Source organism: Amphiura filiformis, chromosome 5, assembly GCF_039555335.1.
Source record: "Amphiura filiformis chromosome 5, Afil_fr2py, whole genome shotgun sequence".
Classification (NCBI taxonomy): Eukaryota; Metazoa; Echinodermata; class Ophiuroidea; order Amphilepidida; family Amphiuridae; genus Amphiura; species Amphiura filiformis.
The window spans coordinates 11917935-11939765 of record NC_092632.1 but is presented as its reverse complement, the minus strand read 5'-3'; the positions used below and the strand labels follow the sequence as shown (position 1 = coordinate 11939765).

The 21831-nt window shown below is 36.0% G+C and overlaps 1 protein-coding gene across 1 annotated transcript in view; it reads right to left on the bottom strand.

Annotated features, from left to right (window-relative positions):
• Positions 1-1885: 1885 nt before the first annotated feature.
• The window catches only part of LOC140152631 (N-acetylgalactosaminyltransferase 7-like), a 227187-nt gene continuing 207241 nt past the window's right edge, over positions 1886-21831 (bottom strand). Inside the window, exons 3-10 of the mRNA XM_072175053.1 lie at positions 16203-16369; positions 15300-15513; positions 12461-12634; positions 10964-11081; positions 9904-10026; positions 9043-9261; positions 8195-8434; positions 1886-7177 (exon numbers count right to left, since the gene is read on the bottom strand). Coding sequence (XP_072031154.1) covers positions 7043-7177; positions 8195-8434; positions 9043-9261; positions 9904-10026; positions 10964-11081; positions 12461-12634; positions 15300-15513; positions 16203-16369 — 1390 coding nt within the window. The 3' untranslated portion in view covers positions 1886-7042. The remainder of the gene's footprint in view (positions 7178-8194; positions 8435-9042; positions 9262-9903; positions 10027-10963; positions 11082-12460; positions 12635-15299; positions 15514-16202; positions 16370-21831) is intronic.

Here is a 21831-nt window from a genome sequence, read left to right as displayed (position 1 = left end):
TGTTGTAAACCCAGTGATAACCGTGTCAATAATTTGGAATTGGAACCAGATGATTCGACTTCAACACGATAAATATGTTTAGATTGAAATTAAACCACCCATATTTTGTTGAATGGGCTAGAAAAATGTATAAAAAGCTAAGTTTGTCGTATTGAATAAGAATAATTTCAGTTTTCTAATGTTTAGCCCGAGAATGTGTGAAACTCTTTTTTATGAAGTTGAGAAACAGACCAATGATTCTTTTCTGACTGTGGGGAAAAATTTAATCTCTCTGAATACAGAAACAGACGTAGTCCAATTGAGATGCTCCACTGTTACCATTTAACTAAACAAATTGATTTGATAGGAATTGAGTCACAGAAGCCAATAATTGCATTTATAGTTCCATAGGTCTTGAGGTTCATGAGCCAAATTCTACATCAAGACGAAAGTTTTGGGCGTTTTCCCTCTCATGAGAAACATCATACACATGCAACAGAAACGACACCCCATATATCAAGCCATTTGTGTCAGCTTTATCTGCCCCCGACTCGCCGTATGCCCATATCGTACTAACAGTCTCAGTCAATTAAAATCGTTACTAACCAAACAATTGTAGCGTTTTCACAATCGCTACCTGCGTCCAGTCGACGTGGCAACAAAGTTGCCTTCAAGTTAACTGGTTGCAATTTGACGCCGCTAGGGCATGCTAGCGACGTATCGATCTGATATCGGCAATTGCCTTTCCGATAAGCGGCGGAAGGTACGTCACAAAACAAACCTTACGCTTTTAGCGATTGCTTAGTATGATATGGCCGTTAAGCTGATCAAAAGCTTTAACGAGGTTGGCTTTTCGGTACTGAAAACATAAAACGACCCACTCTCTCTGGACATATACACTCTACGCACAAGAGACAGCCATGTACTTGAATAAAACAAAAGGTAAATAATAAAGAAGGAGATGGCTATATGCTTCATCCTAGCAGACAATGCAAGACACAATTAATATATATGCGAGAAATTGCTTAACCACTGCTGCACTACCTGAGTTCACTCGAGCAATCTCAACTAAAGTCCCCATGATAACTCTGTCATTGTGTCTTAGCGACCAATTATAATATCAAATGAAGAAGGCGGCGTCCTATGTACTTCACCATAGCAGGACGTGAGACAATACGAGACAAGTAATATAATTATATGAGGATTGAGAAATTGTCACGGGGACTTTAGATGAGATTGCCCGAGCCACTGTGAACTCAGGAAGTGCAGTGGTTCTTTTCTTTTCCACATAATAAAATTTTGGTGGGCATGCTCATCCTCAATTTTGAGGTGGTGGGTCTCTTGGAGCTGACGGCGTACCGGTAAAAGGAGGGTCTTTTGGAGCACCGAACAAGTAAAAGGAGGTATTTTGGAGCTACGAAAAGTTAATTATCAAGGGTCTTTCTTGGCTTTCTGTTTGAATGCGCAATTTTGAATGCTCTGGAACCCCCCCCCCACGAAAAAGACACCTTTTTATTTTAGGCTTTCCCTTTTTTGTTGATAAAAGTTTGGTCTCGCAATTTATTGTACAAACTTACATGTCTTCTGGGGGGGTGGGTTGGTGCCATTCATTTCTGGAATATTTGATCAAATTTAGGTGTTTTTTTCGGAGCTGCAAAATTCGTTCAAAAGGGGGTCTTTCCGGGGAAGCACAACCGTATTGTCATTTGTGTTAGGTGCCACCCCACCGTGAACTGGTTATGCCATCGAACTAGTAATGGGTCATGGTGTTCCTAGCGATCCCTGGTGTTAACATGGAAGTAGAAGAACTTGGCTGGCGAAAATTATAATGCTCTATGAGTTTTGAGTACAATACCTATAGAGTGTGCCTGACCACACACCCCGTCGAATAAAACACGGATGCATGTTTATTCCCTTCATAAATTTATTAACAAAGTCACAATGATATATAAAATATGAGTGTACTTTGTACAATAATTGGATCACTAACACCAAAATGGTCCATGTTCCAGGGTGTCTCTGAAAGAACCGTACTGTTAATGCCCTAACAGAATTGAATAGTTTGTTTAACAATGTTTAATAAAAACAGATTTCATGTACAATTTTTAGAGGTTAATGACTACGCATCAGTTGTTTTGAGGGTAGTGCGAAATATCTTAATATTCCGGGAATATCCTGAAGGAAAAAACCCCGCAAAGTCATTAACCTAATTCATAACCGTCACTTTTCAAAATACAATTTTAACTGTATCTTTCGTTTGCCCTGTAAACATCGAATAGGCAATTTAGGGAAATACTTCTAGCGACCAATCACACTAGCTCGCAAATCCACGAGTAGAAAAGAATGTGTATTGAAATTGAATTCAGAAATTCAGTAAATTCATTAACAATGCAGTTTCGTGTGTACAAATAGAATGTTTTTGCTACAACACAATACGGTATGATTGTTTCAGAGACGCACTGTACACATGCAAATGAATTGTAAAACAATAGGTAAAACATTTATCAACAAAGATACCTGAAAATTACCATTACCATGATTACGGTGAATTCAAATAGGTTAGATTACATACAGAATACGAACAAATAGGTGAATGCTCCCGTTATATTGAAATGCGCAGAAAATGGGAAAACGAGTTTACATGTTTACAGAAGAATCATTTTCTCATAATTAAAATTCATGTATCTGATTATATTTTGATATTGACGGGTACACATTCTGACCAATGTTTAAATTCCACATTCACGAAATGTGACGTCTATCAAGACAATGTAGATACAGGTTGTATCAACAGTGCCCATCAGTTTTGATAATTTTTGAAAAGTCTGCATCTTTCAAAGTGTAACATTAAGGAGTCTGAATCCTCTCGAAATACTAAAAATGTACAGTTTTTCTGAAATAAATACATAGGTGGATCTGGACTCACTGAAGCTGTTGAATACTGGTCATTTGATACATGTACATGGGTACACATACTTATTTAGATATTGCTAAATGACCATTTAAAATTAAAATACCGCACTTGCCCATCTTCAATTCAGAAACTGTCAAATACTGTCAATTTCCACTTGAGTATAATACTCAATATTGTTAATGTCCTTTTGAGCTCGCTGCACTGAGCTCGCCGCGGTGTGTACGCAGGTGTTCAGGATCAGGATCATTTCGGCTGGCTGATGGAGTTCATGTCAGCACTGGAATATGCTCTGAGGGAAGCGGGACGGTTGGGTGCCCTTAAAACCGGTTTAATCCAACAGAGTCTGGTCCTAAGTCCAGAGACCTCAGAGAATTGATTGATGCCTACCCAAGACAAGGAGATATGCAGTTCAAGAAATACTTCCCAAGACACCTTCAAAGAGGCATTATAATGGAGTGCTCATCTGTATAAGGGTGAAATAAGGCTCCGAAGGTGACTGCGCTGGCTCTATCAATGAATTACTTCTCAATTATACTTTCATTATAATTTAATAATGCATGCAACCAAGTATTAAGAAAACCATAACAAACGTAGTGACACTGTTACCGATTTCTATTTAAAACGATGTCACGGAATGTAAAAAGCTCTAAAACCGTTCGCAGTATCTAATTATTTCACATCTCATGTTTAGTGAATAAAAGCATTGTTTTGAAACCTCCTGATACACGGTAGAAACACGTTCCGCCTCGTCCCACGTAAAAAAAAAGTAATGGTATCTACCGTGTTATACCAGGCTGTGCCTAAAAATAATACTTTTATTATCATTCTTCAACCCTATAATTATCTTTGGATGTAATTTACGTCCACTTTTTTGACTATTATTGAATTATTGATTCACACGCGCAAGGGCAAAATACTGCGCCGGCGCAAAAGACCAATGCTACTCGACGTGTTTATTCTTGCGTGTAGTCGTCATGAGCAATACCCGCATATCTATTGCGAGATAAAACACGGTTCTGATTTTCAAGATAGCTGTTTATTAAAGAACAGTTGATGGTTTGAGTTTATGTAAAACAAATTAAGAACTAGCAATTATGTCATTCAGCAATAAAAATGATATATCCATAAGGCCACGGAAAAAGAAAACCCTGTTCTACGGGCCCGACCGACCCAGATTTTACAAAAAAAATGGAAACAATTTTTTTCTGTACAAATGAATGCCGACCAAAGTGTCCAAAATATCAGGAACAAAATTATTTTGGTATTTCCCCAAATTGAAAATATTTACAGTGATTTTCGGGGTCATTTGCATAAAAAAAAGCCCGACCGTCCGACCCTATTTGAAAGGTTCGTCCGCTTGTAGAACAGGTTATTTTTTCGTCGCTTAAGGGGAAATAATTATATCTCTTGAATTGAACATTCCATTTCCACCTCAGATTAATAATACAAATATTATTACCCTGCTCATAGAATATGTTTTTCATTTTTGTACAAAAATGGATCATCCCAGTTCCAATGCAAAGTATCATCGCATCGCAATCATTGGCTTACAGAACTAGATTACCCAAGCAGTTACGGCCTTTATTTACGGGGCGAATGTATGTGTTTTCATACTAAGATGTAATAATCGGTGGTGTGGTGTGACTACTAGTAAATAAAAGTCCATTCAATCTAAAAATCACGCTTTACGCCTGACAATCTCATCCACATACGCATTCGCCGGCCAACTCAAGTTCGTAAATATATTAACTAATCGCGGAACGTGCTGATTTGATTGACATAGACGTGAAGGTAATATTAATGATAAAACTGGTGTATAGTATCAACTTGCCCATTGTCCATAATGCATCTTGTCCATAATGCAATTGGTCAAAATCTGATCAAATTGCAGATGACACAATGCTGAAGTACCAAACAGCTGCAATGTTAGTTCAATATTTTAGGAAAATATTTCTCCTGATGACCCATATTGACTCTAAGTTTGACCGTAAGGGTACATTTCTTGTCCGCCATTTTTATATGTCACAGTTAAGATGCGTTATGGGCAATGGGTAAATGGCCAATTGGGTGGGATGAAATTATTATTGCACATGACAAATGAGATGATATAATGAGAAAACCTTATACAAGCAAAACTAGCATTCATTCATGACGTAATAAAATGTAAACTTAAAGTGTATTTACAGTATTATGTTATATGATTTTGTGCAAATATTTTCATATATTTACTCTAACAAGGTAATTATGGATTAAATTAATAAAGAAAATAGATATTTCAGGTAGGTAAATATTTCACGTAGTCATACTTCTTCTGAGTATGAATACCTTACATCAACAAAAACTCCGTGGCTTAATTGCCAGAGGGACTTACACCCATTAATAGAGTGTATCATCAAACCAATATTAAAAAAGTAAGAAACATATCTAATAGGAAGCCACATTGCCCCAATACACTACTAGAATTCAAATTCCCTGGCAAATAAGGTGTATAATTAGCTGTGATCAGAACATCAATCGAAGCCGACACAGAGTAGATTTAAACAAGGTAAACTATCAATCAATGAAATGTCATAATGCTTAAAAGATAATGCTTTCATCTGAATAATACTAATTGGTTGCAACAAGAACGGGGTATTTAAATAATTAGTCTCGCGACTTGTTGAAAAAAAAAGCCTCAAATCAGGTAAATGCGTACTCATGATTGTTTACGTGAAAATAATTTGGTTTTGCTATGAGTTTAGCTGCTGGATGTCAAGCACAGAATGTCAAGCACAGAGTGCGGTTGATGGATATAATGCGGTATTAAAACGTGCTGTGAGAATGGCAACCACTAAGGATAAGAACACCAACCTTTCAGTTAAACCTCGTAAATTTACGTGAGAGAAGTTCTAAAAATATATTCTTTAGATATGCTTGTGTGTTTTCGCCATTCATCTTGTAAACGACAGCAGAAACATTTCCTTTTTTAAGATCCTACTGTTGTTTTTGATTATCAGCTGATCATGATTGTATCCAGATCCAGATTATCATTTTGAAATACCTCATTCTTTCAAAAGCGTCCAGAAATATATTTAAAGAGTCTCTTTGCAGCATTTCACAGCTGTATAAATACAAAGTACCTCATAGTACTTCCAAGTAGTTAATGTACAAATATAGTTTTTATAGTCTGTGGATAATGTCTGAAGATAACGCTATACTATTGTTACAGTACTTGATAATCGATCTGTTTTATAATTTTCAAATTGAAATTATGAATAGCACAACTCGAGGGTTCAGAACCAGAAAGCCTTAACTCACTTTGACCAGCTCTCACAAAATGAGCATCAAGTTGGCAGATGTTCCAGGTTTGAAGTCCTTATTTTATACCCTTTAACTCCATACCAAACATGTCAGAATGGCTCCTTGCTTTGGGCTTCAATATTTCCTCCAGAATTTCTTTTGTTTTCTATTATTTTTTTAGTGTGCTGGCGACTTTATGCTTGTGAGTTAAGGTTTTCTGGCTCTCAACCCTCGAAATATGTCTTCAAACTGGTTTTTTAAAACAGACCTGTTGGTGTAGTTTGGTGCTCTTACAAAAAAATTTTCGAAACTCGAAAATATTGGATGCTGAAATTAAAGTTTGTTTGTATTTTGGCATATTTAATCAGAGCTCGTGTTTTTCATCTCGTTTAACGATTATTATTTTTCGTGAATATATCCAATCTGATCTTGATTGAGAAGTTGATTGGATATGTAAACACTATATATACGCATCTAATCAAGTATGAATTGCAAGCTAAAACATTTATTGTCGCCTTGATAGGTGAATATGTTATCTTCCTGTGGGACAAAATACCGGAAAAGCTTCATTTCAATTTTGTAAAATTACGATTTCCCCCTCCCCAAATACTTTATCATTACAAGTTGTTGAGACAATTCACCAATCAGGTATGCAGAATCATTGAATGAATATTATACATCGATAATAAAAATGAAAGAAACAGTGTGAAAGTGACGTGTTTGAGCCCTCAAACCTCATATCTGATCCATTCAATTTTATCAGTAGAGTGCAGACACGGTTCTGACTAAATTAATGCCAAAATACAATACATTTATCATACAAACAACATACATAGCCTGACTACTACATCTAAATAAACTCTAGTACTGTCATGACTTAGTTTCTTTCATTATAAATCTTTGTGAACTTTTGATGTAGTCACAGGGCGAGAGGAAGACTTCATAATTAGTACTGTCGTGATCTAGGCAATAATTGGTTTTCTTCACTCTGATGGTATTGTTATCCTGCAAAACAGAAAACAGAAATGGTATAAAAAGTTGTGGTTACGCAGATAGTATTATGATAGTTACTAGTTATTTGGAATGCCTACCGTGATCACTCCTGTACATGTGGAGTAATGATACACACACTCTAAATAACAAATAGTAAAAATTACTCAATGTTGAGTAAAAATAGAACTCAGCAACAAAATGACTCAAACATAACTCAATATTAATTTTTGTTACTCAATTTGGGTATAATTTATTCAACATTGCCCTGTTCCACTTTTACTCAACATTGAATATTTTTTATTTACTAAAAACTAAGAGTTTTTATGCGCTTTTGGATTGTGATTAACAGTTTTAAAAACATAATACATAAATACTTAAACATGTAACTTGTCATTAGTGGACCAGCTGTGTACTTTCATCGAGCTGTAGTCTTAATCGAGCCATAAGTATACACTTTCAAAGTCTATACATTTTATGTAGCTATATAGTTTTGGAGAAAAAAGTCACATCTCAAAACAATGAGAATGTTGATCCAAAGAGCCATTTGGTTAACAAGTTTATTTTTTGCAATATTCTTAATAATCGTATGACCAATTGTGTAAAATATTCTTAGAAACAACAAGTTGCCCTTATCATTTGGAAATATTGTTGATAATAATTATGTTAATTTTAAATTTGTAAAATAACAGTTCTGGTGTACCCCAAGGGTAAATTCTTGGGCCTCTATTATTTATATTATATATAAACGATAATAAATACATAAAAGATGTTCCAATTTATTCTCTCAGCTGATTAAAAAAAAACAAATGTTGTACTCAAATAATAAGTAAGATATTTAAAAAAATAGAGACAGAACACACACACACACACACACACACCCCCACCCACACACACCCACAAAACAAACATGGGGGAATCAATGTAATGATACCAGTGGAAACTGAATATAAACATGACAAAGAGAAATGGACACTTTAACGCTCATACTATGAGCCTCTCCAACCACTTCGTGGTCATAATAAGTCTCACCTCATTAAACTCCCAAACGGCATTGGATGGTACATTAGATTGCGTTATGCGGCACAATCGTATTCTGATTTCTGTACTGACTGGATATAAACAATATTCATAAATAGCTATCTCGCCCATCATGTTCAGCCTAAAACGCTGATTACCACCCATTCCATGGCAAGGGCTTATTCCTATTGGTCCACCGCGTTTCTCTCGCGCCAAGGTATCAATACATAAGTCAGAATCCAGTGCTCGAATCTGAAACAAACAAACAAAACAGCGTTAAGATACAACAGGTGCCGAATATCAAACCTACACACAATATATTGAATATGCTTGATATTGACTCGGCTATTATTAATGATGATACATATTCGTGGCTTATTATTTTTGTTGTTAAAGACGAGATGTCCTAGGGATATCTTAATTAATCTCCCTATTATAAGAATACTTGGACCGTAATATTATCAATAGCAATAGAAACAAATTGTGTACTAAAACAAGATGTAGTAAGGTTTATTCTGTAATAATTGCAAATTGAAGTACATAGCATTTCATTTTCACGACCCACTGCTCTATTCTATGCACACTGTCACCTAATGCCGGGTATATGTAAGCTAATAATTCTTTTAAATATAAAATGATACCGATTTAGTCCAAGAAGATGAAGGTCTTAATTACTTTTTCAGAAAATATAGACATGCACCCAAATACAAGTCACTAGCTAATCGTAATATTGAACCTTTGGTGCTTTTTACACATCCACTTGTATATAGAAAAACAACCAAACATTCTTCAAAATACCGCATTCGAAATGATAATGAAATGATAGATACAGTTAAAAATTACATAAGTTGGATACCTACCTCTCCCCAAACTCTGTTGGGTGATGGCGGCGGAAACTTTTCTAGAGTATCAAAGGCTATTTCGTGCATAAACCACTTAAAAGATTTAGGACAATTTTCTCTGCGGAATCTCACTTGATCGTCAATATCTCCGCGAAGTTTCCCCTTTAGGTGTGGTTTATCGGCATAGAAGTATTCCTTATATTCGTCCAGCCAAACTTCAGCAACTCTCATATAATTCTGAAAAGTAAATGTGTTTTTCTCAATAAAATATATTTGAGGAGAACTGATAACATGGTGGCTCTGAAAAGGTTCAGGATAGAACTATTGGTGCTCAAAAGCAAAAGAGCTGGTGATATGTCTAATTGGGTCTAATATCATTATTGAGTTTGATTCCCGGCGTTATAATGAAATGCACTTTCCACGTGTTTTACTACTACTAATAATAATAGCGACAAGGCACATATCCACTCAATCAAGGCACTAAAACAAAAACAAAAAAATGAACAATAGACAAAGAAAACTGGAAGTAAATTAAGGAAAATAACTTAAGAATTACAAAATGTCTCTGACATAAGATGGGGTTTTAACAACTTTTTAAACACAGTTATATTTTTAGCAGTTCTAATATAAATAGGCAGTTCATTCCATAGACGTGGAGTTGCAATTGCAAATGATCTGTCACCACATGTGCGGTTGGATTTTGATTCTTGAAGAAGCTGCATGTTTCCAGATCGAAGCGTACGGGTGGAAACATAATGTGAAAGAAGTTCAGATAACGCAGCAATATCATTGATACATTTATATACAATCAACGTAAGTTTAAAAACAATTCTTTGTGTGACAGGAAATGCAGTTCCTTTAGTGTACCTAGTACCTTACCATTTGAATAACGGATACACCATCGACACCTGTGTCTGGATAAGAATAAGGTACTCCTTTGCGATAGATATGACCAACTCGGGAACATGGTACGAATTTGAGTGCGCCACCACACATCCAAATCTGGAAACGCAATAAGCATAAACGATAAGGGTCCTTAGTAGCAAACTAAAAGAACATTGTTTCTTCTTTTTACGTTCAAAGATTAGCATTCAATACCGTGTAGCAATATATGTTAAGTGAGGGTTTGGCATAGAATGTACAATAAAGCACACAAGTTGATTCTTCTGATCTCTAAACTCGCATGAGACCAAAATTCATTTTCTATTAAAGGGGCATTTCGTGATCCACAGCCTCATCCCCCACTTTTCCTAAAAAAGTTGAGATTTTTACACCACTGGATACCTCTGGCTACATAATGTTTATGTACCAAATATTTCTTGCAGATTAATTCGTTTAGCAAAAATATCGCCAAATTTGAATTTCGTTCTGGTGCACCAGAACGAAATTACAACACATTGTCTATGGAGCAGTGTAATACACATAATCATGCATAACTCGCAAACGCAAAATCGGAATCAACTGAAATTTTGGAAATAAGTTTTTCGTGGATATCTACTGAAAAATGTCATAAAAAGAGGATGCTATGATCACGAAATCCTCCTTTAAAGCGTCACTATATACCCATACTATTTCCTTGAAAATAAAGCAAACAGAAAAGAATATACTAGTAAGACCTAAACGAGTGTCTGAGAGATGAATTGAAGCCCTCAACTGTGGAAGCATTATTTGGAAGATTGTTCGATACTCTGGGGCCAGGCCAGCCACTGAGAAGGTTCTGTATCCAGCATATTTACGTGTTTTAGTAATCTAAAAGGGTCAGACGGTGACCAGAGAGCTCAACGGGTGATATGACATGATTGTGATTGTTGGTAAATCAACCGAGCACACTCGTTTTTAAGCTTTTGCATACGATAATTTTTGTTTGATACAAGTGAACAAAATATGCCATTGAAATCTGATTTTGATGAAATGTTACTTGGTAATTTCACAAGCTCACCTTAAATGAAATTTCAAAGTTTTCTCCTCCCCATATCTGAAGCCCTGGGTCATAACCGCCGATTTCAAAGAAGTACTTCTTGTCAATTGCAAATAATCCTCCTGCCATCACGGAAGAACTGTTCCAAAATTAAAGAAATAAAGATTACAATTAAAGATTAAAACAAGTGAGTCCCTGAATAGACCACCTAATGGATGAGTCGAGGAACATTAAAAAGAAAATTCGATGCGTAGGTTTGAAAATTTATAAGCTTATATCTTATTGTTCAGAGCAATTTGCCAGCAATTCAGTTTAGATAGTCATCTAAGAATGATGTCCAGATCAACTCAAATTTTTCGTCGACCCGATATAACCTTTGATGATCATGATGTTATAAAACAGTAAAGTTATGATTGTCAAACCATGCGTAACCTTTCTCATCTCGTCTAAATTTTCTAATGGTATACTTATAGCCGAGCACATAAATCTGCTCATTCATACAGAAGTAGCAATTACAATGTAAAGCACCTTTGCTATGCACCCACTCTAAATCAATGTCATTGACATCGGGAGTTACAAAATAAGAAAATCCCTCTCAGAAAGGAAAGATTTAGTAACAGCCCGTTCCTGCTTATGTAAACATGCGTATCAATTGAAATGGATTTAGAAATCAGTATGCATGAGTATAAACACCGTACACTTCAATCCATGTTAACCGAAATACGTGTGAGGAATTTAAGATGACGTGAATAAGTTGGATTTTGCTTCTCTTAAACATCTTTGCTACTACCGAAAATTGTTCGAAGATTAGAACGTAACTAACATCTTAGTACCTAAAACAAATTATCGGCGTTAATTATCAGCAGAAAAACTCTTACAGTTACCAGAAAATGCATTATAATTTCATGTTAAACATCTTTAAGAACCGCTATTACTTTTGGAACTGAGAATGCAGTATTGACCTTTTCCGCATCTTCTATGGTGCCGTGATACCTTAAGTTCTAACAACCCAATGCTGTGTTTGTCGTTATACAATGTTATAAGCTACTATAGCTTACTGTCTCTTTGGGGCATTGGATTTACATTGCTTTCCTCATTAACACCTTGCTGGGACATATAGCCCTACTATTAGAATCCAAATCAAGGAACCAAATAATAACATTTTGTACAATTTGAGTACATTATACATTACCTACACATGCAAATGTCTCATACAGATTTCCCTGCCCATACAAGGTTTCAAAATTTCCACAAGATCAGATCGATTCTTTGAACGATTCTTGCAGACACATATTGACGAGAAGCAATTCTGATTGCAAAATACAGACTCGGCAAATCTAGTAAGCGTTTGAGAATCGGTATTCAGTTTGATAATTATAAGCATATTACACAGTTGAAGCCCTTCCAAATTACTGACTGCGATACTAAGTACAAATTCCCTTCAGATATGCACGGGAAGTCCTCGTTAATAAAACTTACGCTATTGCATGTTTTGACAAAAAGTGCTGATTTTCCTACCTGTATGCCTGACTGCGATATTTCATACCAATTCGTTCTCTTGATTGAGATACTGGAATTCGTTTATACCAGAAGTCCCAATCAAATGCCCCACGACATAGTCCATCCAGCTGAGGCCCGTATGAGAAATCTTCTGCTTCAATGGCATCTACTGTTGGACACACCACCGTAGATCTGTGATGAAGATAAGAAGGGATAAATAATTGTGTGAAAAAGTTGTTTTAAGATAATATCGCTACATTCCTTTAGGCACCAGTCTTAATAACAATGAGTGTCAAAACTGGGAATAGAATATGTATGCTCATGGTATTGTACTTTCTGATTTGTTCTCGAACATGTCGAATTATTTAAAAATAAAGTAATTTGGGAGTTTCTGTAGCCTAATGGCGTAGAACCCGTTCAGCACATGCATTACATACTTACGTGGTTCTGAGAGGTACCCTCTTTGAGGGCGAGGAAGTTCGTGCTATTCCAACTATTCCTGAAACTTCCCCAAATCAAAGCATTTAAGATTGGTTTTATTGAAGAATTTGACCTCAGCAATGGAAATATCTAATATCCTTTATCAGTCTTATTTTAACATCTCTGTTTAAGTATAAAGGTAGGTTTGAAATTATTGGCGGACTCTGACGATGAGTGACGTTTGCTTAGGAAGCATTTCGAAAATATCGAGCGATATTTTGCCCCCAAGATACTGAATTTCAGCACCCCTTCAATATAATGATACTTTCCCGCCACATACTCCAATTACCCATTGTCTTAAGGGCTGTTAATGATACAGTTACACGGGAAGAGGAAGTCCCGCTCCTTATGAAAGACTTTTTTTCATGAAACAACTCCTAAAAGGAAAAATGATACAAATTGATTGATGAAAACTTGATAATTTCAGGAAATATCTAGAAAGCGTGGCAATAATAAATGTGTTGTACTCACATTACTTAATTTCAGAAAAATGCAAATTGTGTTGAAAGAACGAGCTTGTAAAGAAAGGAAGCGAGTTCTTAGCTACCTTCTACGCACTTTTAAAACCGGTCTCGTCATTAACGACGCTAACTTCAGGTGCAGGATGGATACACAGTGTGGTTATGCGGAGAGTTATGTGTATGGAAACCATAGTACATCCACTCGGCACGTTAACTAAAGGTCACAATTATCTATATATGATGGCATATTACTAGATCTTACACATTGCTTTAAACAATTCACATGGGAGTGGGCCCTTGCGACAATAATTAAAATACTGCACGCTGGATCATGTTCTTTACTCAACAAGGCGTTGGAAAACATCATCAGTGCCGGCTTACTTATATATTTGGAACGGCCTCGAGTAATTTTCAAGTGTTGGTCTTTGATTTTAATGTAATTTGGGATATAAGACAGACTGTAAAGGTATAAGAATTGTGCAAATATTTGCAAAAATGAACCATATAGACGGAAAGACTAATTCTGACAGAGAGGAAGACGTAGTTGATAGAGTGATAACTAATCACCCTTAAACTACCGATAATCTTGGTGATTTGCATTATTATACAGTAAATTGTTGGTTAAAATCAGTTGATCGCCTTCTTCTACTGTTGCACATTTACTAACAATAATTTTATCTGAAATTAAGCAGCCACAAGTTTAATCAACGGTTCTGGATGGTTCAACCGTATTGTTGTTTTAACGGCACTGACCGCTAGCCTAGGGTTCGCTGGTCCTACGGTACGGTAGTCTAAAAATAAGGTTCACCAGTCGAAAAAAGGTTACCGAGTGCGTGAAATAAAAAGTGGTCGCTAGTCCCAAAGTTAGAGTTAGTAATGGTATTAGCGAACTGTCGGACTATCCCCTTGGGACCCTGGCAACTACAGGACTGTTTTCACTGCCTTTAATGGACGACCGTTTAATGGACATGCCGTTTATGCTTTTGAACTTGAAACTCCGGAATACTTTTAATGAAGGTTTCCCTGGAGTTTTGTGTCAGCATTTGTACACATACTTAACAGCAGAGCAACACTCGACTTGTCCCTGTTATCGTCTTTAAAATGATTCAACAACCACCAGCTGCCAAAGCTAACATTCTATTCATGTGTTAATAACCAAATTGTACGGCTGCAATTGCGCAATTGACAAGCTTCAAATAATCAAAGCAATAATGTTTTGCAAGAACCTGGGTTACTTCAGTTTCTTAACTATTCATGCCGTCTTGTACCTTTCAAGTGCCGCGATGTTGTCAGATTTCAGCAAAAGCATAATCTTTATGTAATCTGGCTTGTTTGCTCAATTGTCGACTGTTCAATATCCGCTAAGTGCATTCATATGCCCCCGCGCTCCTTCAAATTAATTTAGCGTGCTATTCAATTTACAAAAATATTATAGAGCAACATAAAAAGAATAGCAACATCTGCTGCTGCTCATTTACGTGAATCAATTTGTTATAATAATGTAACACTTCAATGGATATCAAATTTAATTTAAAATGATTTTATCAAAAGAGTTAGTTTCATAAGAAAAGAACAAATTCACAATCCATTACAAATGTTTCCTATCATTAGTCATTAGTAATTGCCATCTTTTGAACAAAAGAAGCCATAAATAAATGGATCAAAAAACTATAATCTGCAAAATGTGTGTTTGTAGATGCGGTTCAGACTTGATTTGCTACAGCTCGCACATAGCGGTTTCGTTTAGCCAATCGTACTTAACGGTATTTATATGAATCGACTGATGCAATTTGCCAGTGATCGCCCGCTCGCCTCTATCCGGTAAACTCTTAGATCAACAAAAAAATTAGTTATTCCTGACAAGAACATCGTCCATTTAATTTTTATAGTAAATTTAGAGTATTATACAACATTACCTGTTTGCGGCTATTTCAGCAAGTAACGGTGGCAGCCAATTGGTGCCACATTCACAATGAGCGTCTAAGAAGGTAACCACTTCACCCCTTGAATACATGGCTCCTTTGGTTCTTGATCTAATTAGACCTTCTCGTTTGGAATTTCTTATCAATCGTACTTTCCCTTGAAGCTTTGGAATCTTAATGTATTCGTCTAACCTATCCTTGAGATGCTCTGTAAACAAATCGAAGTACATTATTAACGATTACAGTCAGTAACAAATCAGAACTTGTGTATTTCATTTTTCTTTTGTAAGAAAATCTAACATCGTCTCCATCTCTATCAAACGAACGATGGCGATGCTGCTTTAGTTTGATTTTGTACATTCAAAACTTTGTGCTTTAGTATTAAGTTCAAATAAAGTTTATAGGACATACCGTATATTACTAGAAAGAAAATGAGCAGGGTACATCAACTTGATGTGGGGAAACAGGTAAAATACAGACTAGACGGTATGCAGGGGGGGGCAAAAATAGCAAAATGTAGGCATTAGAAGTAGGTAAATTTCGAGAGCCAAACATTGGGACGGGTCATTTTTGTTTAGCTATAGAACTTTATCTACTTCTAATGCCCACATTTTGCTGTTTTGCCCCCCCCCCCCTCTGCGGACCGTCTAGACTGTATTTTACTTGTTAACCCACATCAAGTTGGTGAACCTTGCTCTTTTTCTTCCCAGTTGTTCATATTCAAGGTATAAAATTAATTTTGGCTTGAACTCAGACAACATTCAAATCAAAAACAGTTAATCTCAAGGTCATATGTATTTCCTTGTACTCCAAACTGTATTTGGAAGCCGAAGGTAAAAAGAAAGAAAAAATCTTTCGTTTATAGATTTGTGTTGAATATAATGTATTCTATATTACCTTTCTCACTAAAATCATCGACCATTAGTACTTCATGTAGTAGATGCGGTGGTGACGCATTTATAATGCTGTGAATTGTTCTAATTAATGTTGACCAGCCTTCGTTATGGAATACTACAACTACAGTTGTGTTGGGTAATTTCGCTGGGTAATGCCAATTTCTACACCTGCAAAGACAAACAAACATAAAATGAAAAATATATCAGTATTGTGAACTTTAAAGTATATTAATGTTCTTATTAAAAACCCTCCTTTACAAACAATGTATCAATTAAAATAATGCATTCAGTTAGTAGGATTATATTTCGTATAGGATTTTGACCGGAACCTAACCAGATAAGGTTATACTTCAATGTTTTATTCTGATTATCTGTAAAGACTTGTTGCAGTATGGACAACGTGAAATTGTCCTGAACACTGAATTCACCTATTTGACATGTAAACACGAACACTAAAGTTAACTAACTTGATGCACATTTTGCAACCTCCGAACTTGTATCTTTGCAATGGAGAAAGTAACATGAACTATAGTACAGACATAATTAATTCATTTATGAAACAGAACCCAACACCCAATTTAATAGTAATTTGATACGGATTTAAAATCCACCAACTTTCAATAATTGACAAGCTGTGATGAGAAAGAAAGACAACAAGGACAATAATAACACCCGAGGAGTTCATCCTAATAAACAACAATATAATGTCATGGTTGATCAACCTTACGTCTTCCAAATTACCTTCAGGGTAATGCTGTTGTCATGCTGTCATGCTAGTAATGTTGTAATTCTAAGTATTTTCAAATGTTGATTAGCGGAGGACTTGTGACCGTGTCCTACATTTCCAATAGTAGCCTTTGACACAGCCGCCCGAACTGATCGTCGTCACGGTGGCAATGAACAACGAGGTAGCTACATCTGCTGTGAGATGTTTTCAACCTTGTTCTACATCTATCCGCTATTGAACGTTTGTTGTATACTTGGATCCATATGAAACTTTTAAGGTACTACAGTCTATCTATACTATGGTAACTTGATTAGGGTTCACTTGTAAGGCCCTGCAGGTGATAACAGAACGAGGAGTATAGGCTCAGATGTCTCAATGTTGGGTTTGGAGATGGCCAATCGAAACAATATCTAGGAGGCACCCAATGAAAGTGCCAACTTAGACTTCATTGCGCCATACACAGGAGCAGGCTATTGTACAGATAGTCAGTTTTGTGCGTTTCTTACAAATTCACCTTTGGGATTGCTCTATACGCCCAACATGTAATCACAATGGGGGCGGTGGGGATATATTCCCCACTTTTTGACTTGGCATACTGCAGTTACTGTCCGTTTTCCTATACACAATACACAGTGCTCTCACCATTGACGCGTGACCCTACAAATGATGTATGTTGGGAGAATGGACACTTGCCTAGTTAACATCACTGTGTGAAAAATAACCAGCCAATATTTTATTTATTCTCCAAAACTTCTAGCAAATATATTTCTCTAACATGACCTAAAATTACAGCTAGGTTAGATGTTCAGAAATGGTCGTACTTTTTGTAAAATATGAGTGAGGGCAAGGCATAGCTAGCCAACTCCCCGTGTTATTTGAATGGAGATTTGACCGAAAATATTGGTATCGGACCGCTCACTTCTGAAGGATGCCACAAAAAACCGGTAAAAGCTACATTTAAATTATTCTAAATAGGTTCTAGAAAATAAAGTTTTGTAACATGTCCTAAATTTTTAGCTAATTTAGGTGTTTGGAGAGGGTCGTACTTTTGTGTTTTAGGAAGGACATGTAAACGACAGATAACACCAAAAATATGAAGAAATTATTTCTAAACCGTGTTAAGTCAAAAATCATTATGTTGCTCATTTTCAAGAATGCTGGTTTACAAAAAGCACGACATTGTCTGATTTCGTGAACAAAGCCACACATAACATTGTTTCCTTTCGTTTCCTTTATAATCGGTTACCCAACTGAAGCTATGAATACCAGTTTTATTGCGATATCGCACATGAAAACAGTCACTTGTGCACAACCAGAGAAGATCCGATTTAATCAGTTGAGCTGTTTCAATGAGTGTTATCTTGGTTTAATAGCTTTTAATGGGGTTAAGTCCTGCAAAGGTCGAGATGAATTCTACTGTAGACATGACTGCATCATGGAGTACTAATTTTATCATAAAGGCATATTTCCGCATTGTCCTCATTCTCGCTTACATTTGTCCTAGTAGAGTCATTTTACAGCGGGTCGGTGGGATAATTCTTTGAATGTTGCCCCCTGCTCGGTGGCCCCTGGGTCCCTGGACCCCATGCTTGCGCTTCAAAAAAGTCTATACACCTGATGATATTGCTAAGACTGATTCAGGGAACTTCTTTAAGAGTTTAAACTTCTTCATTCTAATGATAATATGATTTTATTACGTTGTGTCATTAAACATGTTAAAGTTCAATTAAAAAGATATAACACTGCTATGTCTTTGTTATAATACCTTCCCAGTTAGTATCCTGGCATTAACATTGTATGATTGTCAATTGCATGAAACAAAATAACGCATTACGTTCAAGGAGAGATTTATTTGGATTCACGAAAGCAACGTAAGAAAACAAAATACCAAAAGAAATCAATGCAAGAAAAACATATAATCCAAAGGTAATATAATTTTCGTTTGATTTAGTGAAAAAAAAATCCCATTGCTCTCAAACCATCATCTAGCTATCGGAACAAATAAGCCCAAGTTAATTATTGTAAACTTGTTACTCAGTCAAAACGACAGTATTGGAACAGGAAAGTATTATGTTTAACGTATCAACTGTATTAAGTCACATCCAATACTCATATGTAGCATGCAAACACATGGCTCAGTCAACATTAATGACGTAATAAGCAACAGTGCCAATTTTGTAACATTTCATTTCTGTTGTTCCAATCGATTTGACATGCGCCTGGGGTTTCCTTGGTACGTGGTTGCTCGGTTGTACGTGCATATCAAATTTGAAGTGTTCAAGTTACAACATTAATTTATTCCATATTTTTCATTTATTCTTGTGGTTATTAAAATGCACAAAGTTCAGTAATAATTGCTGGCGAGTTGGGTGAATCAACTGTGATATTGGACAGAACATTTGACGACAAGGGGAAGAAGAGGAGGCATTGCATTAAAAGATTAAAAACTGTAGAACATACGGAACTCTTGATGAATGAAAGGGCAAGAGGATAGGATCGTCACATAATTTCCACCGTGTTGTCACAAAATCTTAAATGAAGCAATTGCTTTTATGTCAGTACAGCCTAAGATTGTACTTCTTTTATTTAACTTATTACTAAAAACAATTACGCACAAGCAGCCAAAATGAAGCTGTGAATGAAAATGAACCAAATATTATTTTATACTACAGCATTATGTAAAAATATCCCAAAGAAGCACCTGACACCGATAAAAGCGACCTGTCATCCATTGTCTAAAAGGTCATGGTATTTGAGCTCGTGTGTGTCAATTGGTTTATAAAATGAGATGACACTAGCTATAGTAAATCGTAGATGAAACACCCCGGGACTGGAACCAGAGCAGAGGAAAGTGTGATGAATGACATTAGCCAGAATACTATCTCACCAATCAGGAGGCAATAATGGGACACAAAATAGACATGACAACTTTTCAAGACGTTCTGGGGAGGGGCTCTAAATACATACACATTTTTAAAGCTATGGCGTGGCATTCAATAATTTTGAAGTTGATTTTTGTTATCAACAGAAGGATAAAGTAAACCAATAAATGTGTACTTATGCTACTTGTGCTTTGAATTCTCATTATGAATGGGGTGTCCATCCTTATTGACTGGAAAAACACTTCCAAGTATTTCGGCCATCTAACCATAGCCCTGAGAGGTGTAACAACGCTGGAAGCCATTAGTTTGTTATCATCACCTGTACTTTAATCATAGAGACTTCATGTTACAAAACATTACGTGTTCTCTAGGTGCGTTAACGTGAATGAGGCCCGTAACTTTAATTGCATTTGTATTTGCTTTGGAGGCGCTGGCAATCGATGTCGAAAATTGACTCTTTACGATACAGTATTTTCAATTTGAGCAGGACTAGGCCTGATCCTTGAAGCATCACATGCTACTTTCATCCTGTGTGTTACTTTAAGGCATATCAATGAATAATAATGCACTAGCCTTCAGGTGGGCTATCTACGGTAGATAACATTCTCCTACAGAAGTCATTTCAAACAGTACACATTGAATATAAATTGACTCGAATTTGGCAATGGGCAATTCTGTTTTGAGTTAGTCTCATTTCAATGCATACAATCTCCATTTACACGCAATGGAGTCGTTTCGAATGGTATAACACGTGACTGTTTCTACCATGATGGACGGTAAATATTTGTGTAGTAGTGAGCATGGTGAGTGTGTATATTGTATTGAAATCTGTATGTCGATATTTATTTTATAAACTATACCTTGTTCTACTTGTTTACCAATGTAAGTACACAAACAATTGAGGTCGTCTTAAAAAAAATCTCATTTTCATTTAACTTTCATTTATTTTTATAATTTCTTATTACCTTTTATTGCAATAGCTGTCAAATATCACATAATTTTTGCCATCTTCGTGATAACTGCTTTTTTGAACTTTATATTATCAAATTCACAACTAAGAAATCCCCGTTGAAATCGTTTTGGTCTGTAAATAGCAATAGCATGTCAGCGAACAAAATTATTCTAATTTCAAGCTTCACGTAGTCAAGCAATCGACATATCAAGAAGTCGGCAATATTCTTTCTTCAAGCAAAAACCTGTGGACAAATTTATCTCGAAGTAATTGATCAAAATCACACCATGTTAAAGCCATGTTATAACATTTTCAAACAAAATAGATTAGCATTTCTTTGCCATAAAATGTTAGCTTTTACTGTCAGATATATCCCTTTATTTTTGAGCCGAACAACTACGGCAAAGCAAAGGAATTTACTACCAGCGCACATGTCGCCAATACGTACCACTCCTTCGGTCATGTTATAGTACGACCTTTTGTTGTGTATATCACCGTCCCGCACGCCGTCACGTACTGTGTGTTATGAACATCGTGTATGCGTTCGACTAATAATTCCATCGTAATAATAAAGCGCCGAATCCGGCGTTTTATTCAAAATCTCGGATTTTGACAAAACTACAGCACCTAGAGTCTTGATTTTTGCAGGCTATATTGGTTTAATAAAGTACAATTTAATCGTGTAAAAAAATGAATTAAAAAAATTCAGTGAGGGCGTCCTCCTCAGCAAATGTTATAATATGGCTTTAAAGAAGCAAATGAAAACGGACAGTTTCGAATCAACAAGTAACACATTTTATACTTTGAATATGAAAATAGTGATGATAGGATGAGGAGAAAGGGGAGAATGGGGCTGCTGTTGCTGTCATTGTTGTTGTTGTCGTCGATGTCGTTGTTGTTGGTACTGTGTCTATACTACTTAGTCCAATGCCTTTTATACGATTTTGTTTTTTGATCAGCTTCAATTGTTGTTCTGGAGCCAGGATTATGAAAAACAAGTGATTGACAGCCCATGGTTTTGAAATTTGAGAAACATCAACAACATACATACACTCTTGTTCCGGCAGTT